This window comes from Mobula hypostoma, chromosome 29, assembly GCF_963921235.1.
Source record: "Mobula hypostoma chromosome 29, sMobHyp1.1, whole genome shotgun sequence".
Lineage (NCBI taxonomy): Eukaryota > Metazoa > Chordata > Chondrichthyes > Myliobatiformes > Myliobatidae > Mobula > Mobula hypostoma.
Window position 1 is genome coordinate 6,829,731 of NC_086125.1, and position 17,386 is coordinate 6,847,116.

General features: G+C 48.2%; 1 protein-coding gene across 1 annotated transcript in view; it reads right to left on the bottom strand.

Annotated features, from left to right (window-relative positions):
- LOC134339469 (mitochondrial adenyl nucleotide antiporter SLC25A24-like) overlaps window positions 1-17,386 on the bottom strand; it is a 60,046-nt gene that overhangs the window by 41,650 nt on the left and 1,010 nt on the right. Inside the window, exon 2 of the mRNA XM_063036007.1 lies at window positions 2,226-2,352. Within this exon, the coding sequence (XP_062892077.1) occupies window positions 2,226-2,352 (127 nt within the window). The remainder of the gene's footprint in view (window positions 1-2,225; window positions 2,353-17,386) is intronic.

The following is a 17,386-nucleotide window of genomic DNA, read 5'->3' on the forward strand; positions in this document are numbered from 1 at the left end:
AGTGAAGATTTGGAGGATGCAACCATCAAAAATTGTATGAAGGCAGTCCATGACCTGTACTAGGTGTCTGCACTGATTTTGTTCATGTTTTTCAAAAGAGTACTGCAGTGTACACAGGATGAATTCCTCTAACAATAACTATTAGGAACTAACACCACAGATATATAGTTCTTTAGTAGTTTCAATAGTGTTCTAATTTGTTCTGTAATTCATTGAAGTTCATAATTTGTTACTCAATTGAACAATAGTTTGTCTTTTTTATACCATTTTAACTACTTCCATGAAACTTTGGCTAAATGGGGCAGCTGCTTAATTGTAGGGTCAAAATGTACTGGTCCCGATGTGTCCTAATTAACCAAGATCCTCTGTACTTGAAAAAGGACAACACTGTGTGTTCGGGTCAGGGTCAGTAGAGTGGCTGGGCATCAGAGCAGGGGGTGCTGCTGCCCCACAGCGTCAGAAATCCAAGTTCAAGGTTGAGATTCAAGACTCAAGTTTATTTATCATGTGTAGACCGAAACATGCAGTGAAATGCAGCATTTGCATTAACACACACTCAGGTTGTGCTCAGGCCAGCCCCCGACTGTCATCACACATTCCTGCGCCAACGTACCACGCTCACGGTGCTCAGCAGAACACAACAAGCAACAAAACAACAACAGCAAAACAAGCCCCATTCCTCCCTCCCACCCATGCACATAGAGAGTCCTCCAACCCCAGGACAGGCCACATTCTTTGGTCTCCAGCCTCCAGTGGATTCTGACCGGACTCAGCCTTGCAGACTTTGGGGTTCGACCTCCCCAGTAGACTCTGGGCTGTGACCGGGCCTCAACATTGGAAATTCCAATTCAACCCTCTGGCCTCGGTGCTCAACAGAGACCCCAAGAATCTGCCAATCATCAAACACTTGGCTTCAAATTCTGGACTTGCTTCTGGATAGACTCAATGAGCCGAAACACTAGCCTCGAGCTCCAGTCTCACCGATTCACAAAACCCAGGGGTTCCTCGGACCGCATTCCGCCTGCCCACATGGAACTCTAACTACAGAACCTGCGGACAACTCGCTGACCCTGGGCGTGACTTGTCACTGGCCCACACTGACACAGCTCTGCCAGACTAACATCCAGCCCAGTGTCCGGATGTCCCACGTCCACAACACTGGCCTTCCAACACGGAGTAAAGACTTAGACTCTGGCCTGCCCTCTAATTCCCCCACATCCCTCTCTCTAAACCCTAACTCCCCTCTCTGTCCCCAAAACTACCTCTACAGCCCGAAACAAAACCTAAAAAACAACGAACTCTGAGCAGTGAATCACTACGTTGCCCAGAGCCATCTCAGAATCCTGACCTTGGCTGCTGTCTTTGTTGACATTACATGTTCTCCCTTTATTCATGGATAATCCTGTTTCCTCCCCAAAGACATACAGGCCAGTGGGTTAAAGGATATAATGTTGAGGTTATGAAGCACTGGTGAGGCCTCACTAGGAATCTGAGCAGTTTTGGGCTCCTTATCCAAGAAAAGATGTGCTGACATTGGACAGGGTTCGAAGGAGGTTCACAAAAATGATTCCAGGATTGAAAGGCTTGTCATATGAGGAGTGTTTGATGGCTCTGGGTCTGTATTACTGGAATTCAGAAGAGTGAAGGGGGAAACTCATTGAAACCTATCAAATGTTGAAAGGCCTCGATAGAGTAGATTTGGTGAGGATGTTTCGTCTGTTGGGGGAGTCTAAGATCAGAGAACACAGCCTCAGAATACAGGGGCGTCCTTTTAGAATGGAGATGAGGAGGAATTTCTTTAGCCAGAGAGTGAAATTCATTGCCACAGGCGGCTGTGAAGGCCAAGCCATTGGGTATATTTAAGGCAGAGGTTGATAAATTCTTGATTGGTCAGGGCATGAAGGGATACGGGGAGAAGGCAGGAGATTGGGGCTGAGAGGGAAAATGGATGTGTCGTGATGAAATAATGGAGCAGATTCAATGGGCCAAATGGTCTAATTCTGCTCCTGTGTCTTATGGTCTTAACTGATCGCCCTAAAGTGCCCCTAGTGCAGGTGGGAGGTATGAGAACTGGAGGTGGGGGGAAGTTGGTAGGAACACAGGTTAGTGTTGTTGGTTTGTGGTCCACATGGACTCAGTGGACGAAAGGGCCAGGTTCTATGCTGTATGTCCCTCTGACTCTATAGTTAACTGGAGCTACTGAGAGCAGTTGATGTCATAAATACCATCATCGTTCTGGTCAAGGCTTTTAAACATCAGCTTGAGCTTCCTCTCGTTTTGCCGCAGGTACTCCGTGAACTCGGTCAGGTTCAGCTGCCCGTCCTGATTCGTGTCCCCCGACCGGAGGATCTCCTGGGAGGAATGAGCAGAGGGTTGGAGAGAAATGAGACATAAGTAACTTCTACGGAAGGATCGAGAAGATTTCACACCCAGCCAAATGCGCTTTTAAATCACACTCAGGATGTTGCTCTTTTCTACGCGTTTTTTGTCTGTTTTTCTCGAGGCTGAGTTGCTAGCTCGACGCTCAGCCTGGCACAGACGAGAAGCAGGCAAGGAGCCGGCCAGATTTGAACCCGGGACCACTCGCCTCAAAGTGCACGACACCACTGGCAAATGTCACCATTTATCTTCTATCCTTTATTCACTATCCATCATTAATAACGGTGGCTTTGGAGTCACATGTAATTACAGAGGCACAGAAATTCAATCATGGAGCCACAAAAAAAGCATCATCCATCATCAGGGACCCCCACCGTACAGGCCATGCTCTCGTCTTGCTTTGGCCATCAGGCAGGAGGTACAGGAGCCTTAGGTACCACACCAGCAGGTTCAGGAAGTTATTACCCTGCAACCATCAGGCTCCTGGAGCAGTGCAGACAACTTCACTCATCTTAACACTGAACTTGTTGTGCATTTAATATTTGAGTAATCTTTTTTATATATTGTTTGATTCAGCGTTCTCGTTCGCTTAAATAATTCATTACAGGTTCTATGTAAAATACGTTAATTGCATCAAGCTACCGCGCGGTATGTGCAGGCTTCGCTTAAAGTAAAGACAAAGTTATCCCCCAATTCCCGGAGTCCCGTGCCTTTCTTTGAATTAGTCACAAAACATATCAGAATTGATCACTGAACACAACCTAGGACTCACTTTCAAGGACTCTACAACTCGTGCTCTCTGTTGTTATGTATTTATTGACTGATTAGTGATTGATTTTCGATCTACTTATTTATTTATGGTATTTGCAGTTTGTCTCCTTTTTCCCCTTGGTTGCTTGTCAGTCTTAGTGTGTAGATTTTCATTGATTCTATTGTATTTCTTTGTTCTACTGCGAATGCCAGCGAGAAAATAAATCTCAGGGTAGTGTATGATGACATATATGTACTTTGGTCATAAATTTACTTTGAACTTTGAACCTTGAAACTGGCCCACCAACTTGAGTGTGCGTAACGATATCAAGTGTCTGCTTACACACTGCCATACTGAAATGCCCCAAGGTTCTTCCACATACCCACACTGTAAGGGCAATTCCCAGCCGCCAATTAACATTCCACATACCCACACTGTAAGGGCAATTAACATTCCACATACCCAGGTCTTCAGGAGGTGGAGGAGACTGGAGGACCCGGAGGAAACCCACATGGTCACGGGGAAAACATGCAAACTCCACATGGACAGCACCCGGGGTCAGGATCGAACCTGCATCCCTGAAGCTGTCAGTCTCTGCTCGTCATATTGTGTAAGGATGGCAGGATTCCTTCTCAGGTCAGCAACCCAGTAATTCTGCGGTTACCAAAGCCCCCTCGCTAAATGTATAAGTTCATACTCGGGCGCCATGGCGCGTAATGTTTAACGCAATGCTATTGCAGCTCGGCTTTCTGGAGTTCGGAGGTCAATTCCGATGCCCGCGTAAGGAGTTTGTATGTTCTCCATGTGACCGCGTGTGTTTCCTTTGGGTGCGCCATTTTCCACCCGCAGTCCAAAGACATACCGGTTGGTAGGTTAATTGGTGACTGTAAATTGTCCCATGATTAGGCTGGGATTAAATAGGTGGGCTACTGGCTGTTGTGCCAGAAGGGCCATTTGTGCACTCTATAAATAAACTCTCCAGCTGTGTGATGGGATTTGAACCCACGTCCCTCAATTGATAGTCCTGGTTTCTACACCCCAGAATTACCCCTACACTACCATAACCTGTTAGGCTACAATGGTTGTCAACAAAGACAATAGATATCAGTCTGGTGAACACAAACAGTTCGATAGGAGTAGACAGTGTATATGGCTCAGCACGGACTAGATGGGCCAAAGGGTGTGCTGTACTTTTCTGTGACTCTATAACAGTACAGCACAGGTACAGGATATCACAGATACAGATCCTTCAACCCTTCTCACCTGTGCCTGGTTGGATCTACCTATACCAGGACCAAACCCCTCTCATCATGTACCCATCAAAACTTTTCTTAAATGTCCCAGTTGAACCCACGTCCACCAATTTTGCTGGCAGCTCGTTCCACATTTGCACCACCCTCCAAATGAAGAAGTCCCCCTCAGATTCCCCTTAAATATTTCACCTTTCACCCTAAACCTATGACCTCCAGTTCTAGTCTTCTCATCAGTACCGAACACGATGGCAAATTAAACTAAATCTCTCTGGCCTACGTATTCTTCAATGTGATTCGGTTACTGTACTTGTAATTTATAAGGGTTTGACTTATTAACCTTTACTATGACCCCTTTGATCCTTTGGGGTTCATATCTTTGATTTACAAATCTAGTTTCTTCAGTAAGGAAAGGCTCTCTCTACACAGGAATACATTATCTCAGAATAAACCAGGTTCTATTTCACCCAGCCTTTCCAATTACAAACTTTCACATTTTCATGTGAGACAGAGAGAGAGTGTGTGTGTCTGTGCGTATGTATGTGTGTGTGTGTGAGTGTGTGTATGTGTGTGTGTGTGTATATGTGTGTGTGTATGTGTGTATGTGTATATGTGTATGTGTGTGTGTATGTGTGTGTGAGTGTGTATGTGTGTGTGTATATGTGAGTGTGTATGTGTGTGTATGTGTGCACACACATGCATTGCTCAATATTTCCAGCACATTCAGAATCTCGTGATTATAATTTACAGCATTTTGAACTTGAAATGCTCAAGAACCTGCAGCATTATTTTAATCTCACAGAATGTCTGCTGCTCTTTTAAAACAAAATCTTATCTGCCAAAGGCCTAAACATGGGCACTGGACCCTCATCAGAGTGCCTGCTATACCCTGAACTGGAGAAAATCTGCAGATGCTGCAATTACCATATATTGCCATTTGGGGGCGTCGCTGCCTCAGATGATGAAATATGGAGAAACTGAGGAATTCTGTACATAGAGCAATATCAGGGGTGGGGAGAGGAGAGACAATACGTCGACTTTTTTGGTCGAAACCCTGCCTCAATTTCTCATATTTTCTCCCTGCCATTTACCCCATTGAGACCATGGCAACCCTTAGAATATTTTCATGCCTCCTATTGGCTTACGTGGGCATCACGGTCCTACGACCACAAATGTTCTTGACAAATTTTTCCATAGAAGTGGTTTGTCATTGCCTTCTCCTGGCATTGTCTTTACAAGATAGGAGACTCCGGCCATTATCAATACTCTTCAGAGATTGTCTGCCTGGCATCAGTGATCACATAACCAGGACTTGTGAAAAGCACCAGCTGCTCCCGTGGCTTCACTTGACCCTGATCCGGAGGGGGTAAGGGGTTCTGAGCAGGTGCTACACCTTGCCTAAGGATGACCTGCGGGCTAGCAGAGCGAAGGAGCTCCTCACACGGCACGGCAAGTAACGAACAATCGAACGATTTGGGTACCGTCTGATCCCCGCCTCGTGAGCGTAAAATGGACGTTAGTTCTTGAATTAGTTCAACTTTTGCCTGAGTCCACACACAGAGCAACTTCTTCACAGCTGATGACATGCGTTAGAGGAAGATTGATAGCACTGAGGGAGGAAGTAAGGGTTTACGAGGAAACAGGAAGAAAGGGATGAACACAAGCACAAGAGGTTCTACAGGTGCTGGAAATCCAGAGTAACACACACACGCACACACAAAATGCTGGAGGAACTCAGCAGGTCAGGCAATATCTGTGGAGAGGAACGAAAAACTGGTGTTTTGAGCCGAAATCCTTCATCAGGACTGGAAAGGGAGGGCGAAGAAGTAAGAAGGAGCAGGGAGGGGAAGGAGTACAAGCCAGAAGGCGAAAGGTGAAGCCAGATGGGTGGGACAGGGGGATGGAGTGGGAAGCTGGGAGGAAAGATGAAGGGCTGACAAAGAAGGAATCTGACAGTGGACCATGGGAAGAGGAGCACTGGGGGAAATGATAGACAGGTGAGAGCGGAGCCAATGGGGAATGGAAGAAGAGGGAAGGAGACGCGGGGGGGGAATAATTACCGGAAGTTTGAGAAATCAATGTTCATGCCATCAGTTTGGAGACTACCCAGACAGAATATGAGGTGTTGTCCCTCAAACCTGAGAATGGCCTCACCACAGCAGGAAAGGAGGCCTTGGGCTGAGAATATGAGGTGGAATTAAAATAGTTGGCCACCTGGAAATCCTGCTTGTTGTGGATGGAGCAAAGGTGCTCAACAAAGCGGTCCCCCGGGTCAGTACCTCCAGTTGAACTGTCTTTTTGTGTGTTTTCCCCCGGCTGTCAGTCTGTGGTTTTGTATTGCCATGTGCTCCTGTCCCCGCTCCTGCTCTACTCCGGCCCCTGTATTACTGAGTACTCCGTCTCTCATCTGTTTCTCATTATTACCTGTATTGCTGCCACCTGTGTCTCATCGTGCTCCACCTATCATCTGCCTCTCTGGTTATTCTCAGTGTATTTCAGTCCTGTGTTTTCACCTGCTCGTGGCCAGATTGTGTCAGTGAATTTTCCTGAACCTTTCCAGCATTTGTAACTGTACTCTATCTGAATGAATATTGACTCTGCCCGTTTCCCGATTCTGGTTTTTGGATTTCTCTGGATGTTTTGACCTCTGCATGAACTTTGACACTGACTTTCTTTGCACCTTGGGATTTGTTACTCAATTAATATCACTGTGTGCACAGTACTGGGCCTGCGATTGGCTCCCTGCTCCAGCGCCCTGACACCCCCAATCTAAGTCGAGTCTCACTAATGTAGAGGGGTTGCATCGGATACAGTAGATGAACCCCACAGATTTGCAAGTGAAGTGTTGCCTCACCTGGAAGGACTGTTTACAGCCCCGAATGGAGGTGAGGGAGGGGGTGAATGAGCAGGTGACTGAATGGCACCATGTCCCGTTCTACTTCCACACACAACAGCTCGCAAGTGAAGCAAGCTATGCCAGCATCCGGAAAGACCCAATGGTTTGGGCACAGGTTAATGCGTGGCAAATTACATTAGTGCCGCAAAGTGTCAGACAATGACCATGTTCAACGAGAGACAGCCAAAGCATCTATCTAGCAGTCAATGGCACTACCAATGGAAATCCCCATTCACAAATTTCCTGGTTGTCACCTTGATCAGGCAAGCCATGTAAATGCCTTAATCAATGCCCTGACACTGCAGAGCACATAACAGGTGATCTCACCTAGGCCCTCAACACCATCTCTTTAGCCGAGGAAGCACAGCAGTGCCTCCACTTCCTGGGGAGATTGAGATGAGTGAGGCTTGGCTCACCCCTCCCATTCTAACCAGATTTTACAGGGCGTCTTCAGGAGTGTCCTGACAAGCTGCATCCCTGTCTGGTACGGGCATTGTAAGGCGTCTGACCATGAGACCCAACGAAGGATTGAGAGGGCTGCTGAGAGTATCAATATTTATCACGAGCACTGGGTACGCAGGGCCCTGAGCACCGTCAGTTATCCCTCCCATCCATCCAACAATTTATTTGTTCCCCCACCCCCCGCCCCACCACCATCAGGAGGTACCGTAAAACTAGGACAAGACTGTTAGGATGGGAAACAGCTTCTTCCTCCAGGCTGTAAGACGACTGAGCTCCCCGCCACCACCCGAGTTTCATCTCATTTGAAGCACCAGCAGTGTTATACTGTTTACTTTTTGGCTTGTGTCATAAATGCTTCTGATTATTTATTAATTTATTTGCAGTACTATTACATAATGTGTTGGGTGTGAGTTATATGTACTGTGTTGTGCACAGCACGCGTTGATTCGCGGGAACGGTTTCATTTGGCAGTATACAAACATACAGTATGAATGACAATAAAACTGAACTTGAAACCCATTCCACTGTTTGGGGGCACAGGCAGACAGGGTGACCAACACCGCCTGCAGCTTCCCCTCCAGGTCACACACTGCTCTGACCACTTCACAGGGCCCGCGTCCCGGAGGCCCCTGACCACCACCGCCTTCACCAGAATGACCGCAATGCTCCGAGAAGGAGTTCACCCACCTCCTTCAGAAGGGCCCAGCAGGGATTAACAATAACTGCTGACCTTGTCGATGATATCCAGTTCCTGAAAATCAATAAAACCCGGGAAAAGAAGAAAGAGGAAAGCAGAGGAGGCAAGAAAAGGTCTGGCTGAGAGAGACCGGCACATCTGATTGCCAACTGTCCATTTCCAAGCCGCTGATCAACGTGATCAATAACGAAGTCATCAATCAGAGACAGAGGCTCAACACACACAAAATACTGGAGGAACTCCGCAGGTCAGGCGGCATCCATGTGACTGAGTAAGTGTCAACATTTCGGGCGGAGACCCTTCAAAAGGAATTTCTTGTGCTTATGTCCTGCCAATCTTATTGCTATTCATGGTCCCTCAGTCCAAAGGCAACTGCTTCCATATATATTGTATATTTATAAATCCAGAGAAAATCCCGGAATTTGCAGGGTCACAAATGTGCCAGTGGCAGGTGTAGATGTTTCCTCAGAGACCACCTGTCTGGGAGATTATCCTTCTCTCCTATTCCACTCTTTTTCAGCTTTGAGAGCAGACAGTTCTCCTCTGGGTCACTGGGGCCGTGCCTCCATTGTTGACCAATCAAGCTCAGTGCGATGCCCGGATCTGCATCCTCTTGTTGCCGTGCTCTCAGCACCGCCGTGCCAAAACTTCCCCCTGAACGTCACGGCACCACGGACTGGAGGTACGCTGGGGCTCGAGAACGTGTTGGGAGGTGATAATCCAGCCTCGAGACATAACATCTGATCTGATCTGAGTGTGACGGCCTCTGCTTCGAGCTGGTGAGTTCCCATTTGCCCATCCATCTTCCAGTGGATGTTTTGTTGATTGATTGATTGACATAAAGCGCAGAGTACACCCTTTGTGCCCCGCCGCCCAGCAATCCCCCAAATTACAATTTACAATGACTCGTTAACTGACCAACAGATACGTCTTTGGAAGGTGAGACCAAACCGGATCCAGCACCCAAGAGGAAACCCACGCAGTCACGGGGAGAACGTACAAACTCCTTACAGGCAATGGCGGGAATTGAACCCAAGTCACCTGTACTGTAAAACATTGTGCCCACTACGCTACCCTGCTGCCCCAATGTTCCAGAAACATTTTTGTAACAGCCTCTCCAGAATCCCAAGGCGTGGACCAGCAGCTGTTCAACAAGTCGCTGTGATATACCAGAGCATCCTTCAGCATGCCAACAGTCTCTTCGACCCTCTGGATCCACATCGACTGTCGAACACCCACACACAGGAGACACCGGAGATGCTGCAGATACTGGGAATCCAGAGCAGTACACACAATGTGCCGGGGGTCAGCGGGCCAGGCAACGTCTGTGGGTGGGAATAACAGTCGATGTTTTGGGCTGAGACTCTCTATCAGGACTGGAAAGGAAGTGGGAAGAAGTCAGAATATGAAGGTGGGAGGGGGGAGGGGAGGAAGAAGTACAAGATGGCAAGTGATAGGTGAAACTGGGAGAGGGAGAATAGTGAAGCAAAGAACTGGGAAGTTAATTGTTGAAAGAGATAAAGAGCTGGATAAAAGGGAATCTGATAGGAGAGGACAGAAGACCATGGAAGAAAGGGAAGGGGGAGGAGAACCAGAGGGAGGAGATGGGCAGGTGAGAGGGAAACAAGAACAGTTGGTGGTAAAGGAGAGGAGGGGGAGGTAATTACCGAAGGTTTGAGAAATCGATGTTCATGTCATCTTGTATGCCCAGACGGAATACAAGTGAGGTGTTGCTTATAATATCAGGTGAAGCCACAACCGGAGTGTGGCCTCATCGCAGCAGTAGGGGAAGCCACGGACTGACATGTTGGAATGGGAATGGGGAGTAGAATTGAAATGGGTGGTCTGCTGTTTGTTGCAGATGATGCGAAGCGGTCTCCCAATCTACGCCGGATCTCACCGATACACAGTAGCCCACACCGGCAGCACCCCTATACAGTAATCCCATGTTATCCTTCCCACACTTTGAACAGCTCATCCCAGATTCGCCCACCCATCTCCACACTAAGGTTGATTTACAGTGGTTAATTGACCGACCAACCCATACGGTTTTGGGGAATCGGAAGAAACAAGAGCACCCAGGCCACATCCACAAGGTCAAAATTAGGAAGTGCAACCTCTGTGATGATCGCACCAGAGGTCAAGGTTGAACCTCGGTCACTGGAGCCATGAGGCAGCGGCCCTACTCTCTGTGTCACCGTTATGAAAACACGATTACTTCATCCCACCTATGCTCCTGTGTGCAAAGATGTAGATCTGAGAAGTTCCGGGTTGAGAGAAAGTAATTTGTAAACCAAATCCACCACTTGAACATGACAACACAGCGAACATGAGGCCTCAATCGATCAGTGTGGCTCCTTGTGTGACCAGAGTTAAATTGTAGGCCCATTTGCTGGGTTAGCCCCTCTCATTCCGCCTGCATGACATTTCAAAACGTCAGTACTGGGATTGTTTACATTCAGTCGAGCAGTGGTCACAGCTAAAAGTGGAAGTAAAGTGATTCTCCACCTGTGAGCAGTCACTGGGATTACAACAACATGCACAACAGACATTTTCACATTCTCCCTTCCCCCGAACACAAATTCTCTGACATTTACACCAGGAGCTGGCAATGCTGGGAGCACACCTTCACATCCGGGTCACAACTTCTCACTTTAGAGAACACTGCACAATCATCCAAAATAAATAATATTACTTATCATTTTTTTCCAGAGAGAACTACCACTCCATCACCTCTGTACCTCCATCAGTGAGACACTCCCTCAGTACCGTCCGACGGTGTGACACTCCCTCAGTACCGTCCCTCCGACGGTGTGACACTCCCTCAGTACCGTCCCTCCGACGGTGAGACACTCCCTCAGTACCGTCCCTCCGACGGTGAGACACTCCCTCAGTACCGTCCCTCCGACGGTGAGACACTCCCTCAGTACCGTCCCTCCGACGGTGTGACACTCCCTCAGTACCGTCCCTCCGACGGTGAGACACTCCCTCAGTACCGTCCCTCCGACGGTGTGACACTCCCTCAGTACCGTCCCTCCGACGGTGTGACACTCCCTCAGTACCGTCCCTCCGACGGTGTGACACTCCCTCAGTACCGTCCCTCCGACGGTGTGACACTCCCTCAGTACCGTCCGACGGTGTGACACTCCCTCAGTACCGTCCCTCCGACGGTGTGACACTCCCTCAGTACCGTCCCTCCGACGGTGAGACACTCCCTCAGTACCGTCCCTCCGACGGTGAGACACTCCCTCAGTACCGTCCCTCCGACGGTGAGACACTCCCTCAGTACCGTCCCTCCGACGGTGTGACACTCCCTCAGTACCGTCCCTCCGACGGTGAGACACTCCCTCAGTACCGTCCCTCCGACGGTGTGACACTCCCTCAGTACCGTCCCTCCGACGGTGTGACACTCCCTCAGTACCGTCCCTCCGACGGTGTGACACTCCCTCAGTACCGTCCCTCCGACGGTGTGACACTCCCTCAGTACCGTCCCTCCGACGGTGAGACACTCCCTCAGTACCGTCCCTCCGACGGTGTGACACTCCCTCAGTACCGTCCCTCCGACGGTGAGACACTCCCTCAGTACCGTCCCTCCGACGGTGTGACACTCCCTCAGTACCGTCCCTCCGACGGTGAGACACTCCCTCAGTACCGTCCCTCCGACGGTGAGACACTCCCTCAGTACCGTCCCTCCGACGGTGTGACACTCCCTCAGTACCGTCCCTCCGACGGTGAGACACTCCCTCAGTACCGTCCCTCCGACGGTGTGACACTCCCTCAGTACCGTCCCTCCGACGGTGAGACACTCCCTCAGTACCGTCCCTCCGACGGTGTGACACTCCCTCAGTACCGTCCCTCCGACGGTGAGACACTCCCTCAGTACCGTCCCTCCGACGGTGAGACACTCCCTCAGTACCGTCCCTCCGACGGTGTGACACTCCCTCAGTACCGTCCCTCCGACGGTGAGACACTCCCTCAGTACCGTCCCTCCGACGGTGTGACACTCCCTCAGTACCGTCCCTCCGACGGTGAGACACTCCCTCAGTACCGTCCCTCCGACGGTGAGACACTCCCTCAGTACCGTCCCTCCGACGGTGAGACACTCCCTCAGTACCGTCCCTCCGACGGTGAGACACTCCCTCAGTACTGTCCCTCTGCCTGGGCGGCACTGTCTTAAGAACGTCCCTGACAACATCATTCCTGTAGTTTGTACCTGTGTGTCTGTAGTGGGAGTTGAACCGGCAACTCTCTGACTTGGAGCTGAGGCACAGTGCACTTGGAATGCATGTCTCCCAGCACATGTTAGCAGCTCTGCGAGACACTCACCTGTTCAGGAACGGCTTCTTCCCCTCTGATATCCGATTTCTGAATGGACATTGAACTCATTAACACCACCTCAATACTTTTTTATTTATACTTTTGCCCTATCTCTATACTTCCTGTAATTCATGTTTTTTCTCTATTATTATGTACCATGTACTGCTGTCGCAGAGACAAATTTCACAACACATGCCCGTGATATTAAACCCGATTCTGATTCTGCCCTCAGTCCCGACAAGAAGCAGCTCCTGAGGAATCGGTGTGCTCCGGCCCCTCAGCGAGGGTCAGACATCACTGCTTCTGGCAGCAGAGTGATTCAGTGTGTGAAGCCACCGTCTGACGGCACCAGAGTCCCTCGTTCAATACTGACCTCTGATGCTGGCCGTGTGGAGTTTGCACCCTCTGCGCCCTCTTCGGTTTTTCCCACATCCCAAAGATATTTGGCAATCAGTCAACCGATAGGTTGCCCCTAATCTGCAGGTGAGTGGCTGAATTTGGGTGAATTGATGAGAGAGTGTGGGGTACAGGCTGGAATAGGGTTGCGTTGACAGTGAACATACAACATTGAAGAGTACAGCACAGGAACGGGCCCTTTGGCCCACAAAGTTGTGCTGAACTCGTTAACTTCGTAATAAGTCCCCACTGAACTACTCCTTTCTGCCTGCAAGATCCCTCTGCACAGGAACGATGTTATGGTTTTGCCATTGACAGTGTATCCTCTCTTTACATTTGATCTCCCAGAGTACAGCACTTCACACTTGGCACAGTGAAGCTCCATCTGCCATTTCTCCGCCCATATCTGCAACTGACCTGGATCCCACTGTACCCTCTGCCAGTTTTCTACGCTATCCATTACACCACCAATCTTGGTATCATCTGCAAACTGACTTACTAACCCAACCACCTATGTCTGTCATCATCCAGGTTATCGTATATGTCACAAACAGTAGAGATCCCTGCTGAACACCACTGATCACAGACTTCCAGCCAGAATAAATCCCATCAACCACTGCTATGATGGATATTCACTTTCTGGGTCAGTGGGCCTCTTGGTTGTTTAACAAGCTCGGCTTTCTAAACACAGCAGCTGCCACTTGAGAGTTTAAACACTATATTTGTTTAGCTTCGAGTCGTAAGCAGGAGCCAGTCTTCAGTTCCTAAAATGTAAATAGCAAGCAGTAATCAGCTAGAAGTTAAAAAAAAAACACAACTTTGCAAACAAGCTCTGTATGGAACCACACTTTTGCTGGCTCATAGCTCCCATCTTACAGTTGAAGAGGTGCAGTGTGAGACACTGGGGTATTTAATTTGGCTTATTCAAAACAGACAACACTGACTAAGTTGATTAGTCCAAAGAAGTGTTTAGACCAGATGGAAACAAAGACTTAGTATAGCAATAACCGATCTGTTAATAAGTTGTAAGTTTTATGTACTCAAGGAATTTAGCTTTACAGCATTTACGGTGGGTAACTTGGGTTTGTGTTTCAAAAAAGCTTTTCAACTGGTTGTGTATAAATGGTATTTGAGGATATATTATCCACATGTGAAGTTACCCAAGTGGCAAGAAGCTGTATAAATGCAGAAAGCAGTTCAGGCTTATTTGGAATGGGGTAGGATGCACCAAGAAGCATGTAAGAAACATGGGGTGAACTAGAATCCATTCTTCTGGATTTGATTTCTCGATGGACAGTTCGTTTATCTGCATTGTGGGTATGTCTTTTTAGTTTATAGATATTGTGCCTGTGTTTTGGAAATCCTCTGGGTTTTTTGAAATTACTTGTGGTCACGAAATGGTTTGAAGTCGAAAATGTTTTAGATAGAAATCTCTCTAAGTTTCAAATGTCTGGATTTAATTGTGTCACTGAGAATAAATAAATTACTTTGTTAATTGGAAGTACCTTCTTCTTGTAAGAGAGGAGGTCTCACCGCTTGAATAGTGGGTATTGGCAGCTGAACTCACAGGAGGAATAAACAGGGAAGCAAAGATTGGGTAGGTATACTAACATCTCCCTTTACTGAGGGTGCTCATGAGTATTTATATCCAATAGGGCTTAAGATCTGTGTGGTCAGCAGACCTAATACCATCACAGTTGGCGCCCAAGATGGTTACATTATAGCAAAAGTATTATTTTAGAAAGAATTATTATTTAGCAGTAGTCCAACTCAGAAAGCTCTTGACAACTGCTGGAGCACCCAACACAGCACTACAAAATGGTTAACATCCTGGTTTCCGGTAAGTGCTCAGGCAAATGCCGGCTGATATTATGAAGGTATTAATAATTTATCAGAAATATGGGATAATATGCTGACTGCTCCTCAGATTGAACATGATGAATATTTTATGGCTCAAGTCAGAGACTGGAATGATGAGGGGATCGAACATATTAGGCGGGCCAAACCCTGCTGTATGACCTGCTGGACTCAGACCACCACAATTTGTACCGGATCCCAACAATGTGGCAATAATTTGCGCCTGGAGATACCAAATTGCTCCTTTTTAGATAGAAACCAGGTACCCGTGTGCAGACCATATGCTTAGGTGACAGAACCTGGTGGCCCATACCTAAATCCTGATGGATGGGGGTCGGGGGTATCATGTTTTCCTTCCAGGCTCACACGAGGTATCGGCTCACACTTGCGAACCCTACAGTTGCTAACGAAGCCCGGAGGACAGATGCTTGGGAACATGGACTAGAATTATTGAAAAGATTGGCTATAACAAGAAGAGTACCGGGACAGTTCCAGTACAGAGAGTTGCTGCAGCTCTCCAAATACAATCTGCCCATCAAGATTTTGGACCTCTGACTACTCAGAGTTTGCAGGCAGTGAGCACCACGCCTCCAGCTGATGCTGAAGCAACTCAGAGGTGGCCGATGCTGGGAACGCTAGGAAGTTACAGGTCTTCTGGACTTGCCATACTCTCCAAACATATTCAAGAATTCCTATTATTATTATTTCCCATAATCCTGGTACCATCTCCACACCAGTATGGAAATCCATATCAGTGGTTCAATTTAATATCAGAGGATGTATACAGTATACAAACTGAAAACTTATCCTTTGTAGACATCCACAAAACAGAGAGGAATAAACCTTATATCGGAAACTGAATTTGAACAACATGAGTTGCAAGCATATCCTTTAGGGAATCATACAGCTCAATTTGCAGAAGCCGAAGCCCTAGAATTATCTCTGAAACAAGTAAATCCAACAGACCCAGACTTGATATGTACTGACTCTAATTATTGAGGATGCTGATGAATATTAGTAACGAGTTGAGATGTTTGATGTTGCAGTGTTCGCCGATCTTGGCAATTACCTTGCAGACGTTTCATCACCAGTCGAGTGTGGCACTGCTGGTGTTTCTCCCTGGAGGTGCTTGCATTTATATTGGCCCCCGTTCGCTTGTCTTGGTCCTGATTGGTCTCCCTTCAGCTGACGTTTGAACTCTATTGGCTCCTGTTTGTCTGCAGGGACACCAACTGGCAGTACAGAGACGTGATCTACTGTCGCTGGTCTCGGTACATGAAGATCGAGAAGAACACCACCACGTTAACTGGGACACCACAGAGGTTCTGGCACAGGCAAACACGAAGCAGGCATGAGAATTGTTAGACATGCAGCTCCCTTCTGATAACTTTGCGAGCACTCCCAGAGAGAAACACGAACAACTTTGCACTCAGGATGTCACTTCGTTTGGTGATGAAACATCTGCAAGCCAATTGCCAATCTCAGTGAGTACCACAACATCAAATGACTCTAATTATGTCGGGGATGTGGTAGAAATAAATCTTCCCATCTGGTCATCTTCTGGATGGAGAACACTCAGAGGTAAACTGCTTCCCCATTTGATGCATTATTACTGAGTCGACTATTAGTCCAGGTATTACACATCCCAGGGCATGCTGCAGGCCTCTTACACAGCCATGGTAATGAACAATGCAAGGAAGGCGGTCTGGATATTGGGAAAGAGAGATCAAGGTGCCTCCTGGTCAGGGGCTTGAGAACAACGGAGGCTGGCCAGAGATGCAACAGAGATGGGGCGATGCCAGCTTAGTAACAGCACAGATAACTAACCCGAAACTCCAGGTCAAGCTCAGGAGCAAGGGTGTGAGTCATACAGCTGTCAGGGATAGGACTGCAGGCAGTGCATGTACGTAGAGTCCGGGGCAGGAACGGGAGGTGACGAGTTCGCTCTTCCAAACAGCGAGCTGGAGGAGAGTTCGGTCCAGCAAGCACAGGATGTCAAATACTTTCGAAGGGTGTGGATCAGAGGCCATTAAAAAGGCCATTATTGGTGTGTGTAACAGACAGTCCCACGACGACCGCGTGTAACAGTCCCACACCGACCGCGGTGTAACAGACAGTCCCGCACCGACCGCGTGTAACAGAGTCCCGCACCGACCACGTGTAACAGAACTGGCCCAACACTGACTGTGTGTAACGGAGCTGGCCCAACACTGACCGTGTGGAACACAATCCCAACCGTCTGTGTGTGTGACACCAATATCTCAGCCCTGAGCGTGCGTGAACACAACTGAACCAACACTGGCGGTTTGTATGACAGAATTGTCCCCATATCGACCGTGTACACAACACAACTCTATCACCCTGACAGTGTGTGTAAAGAA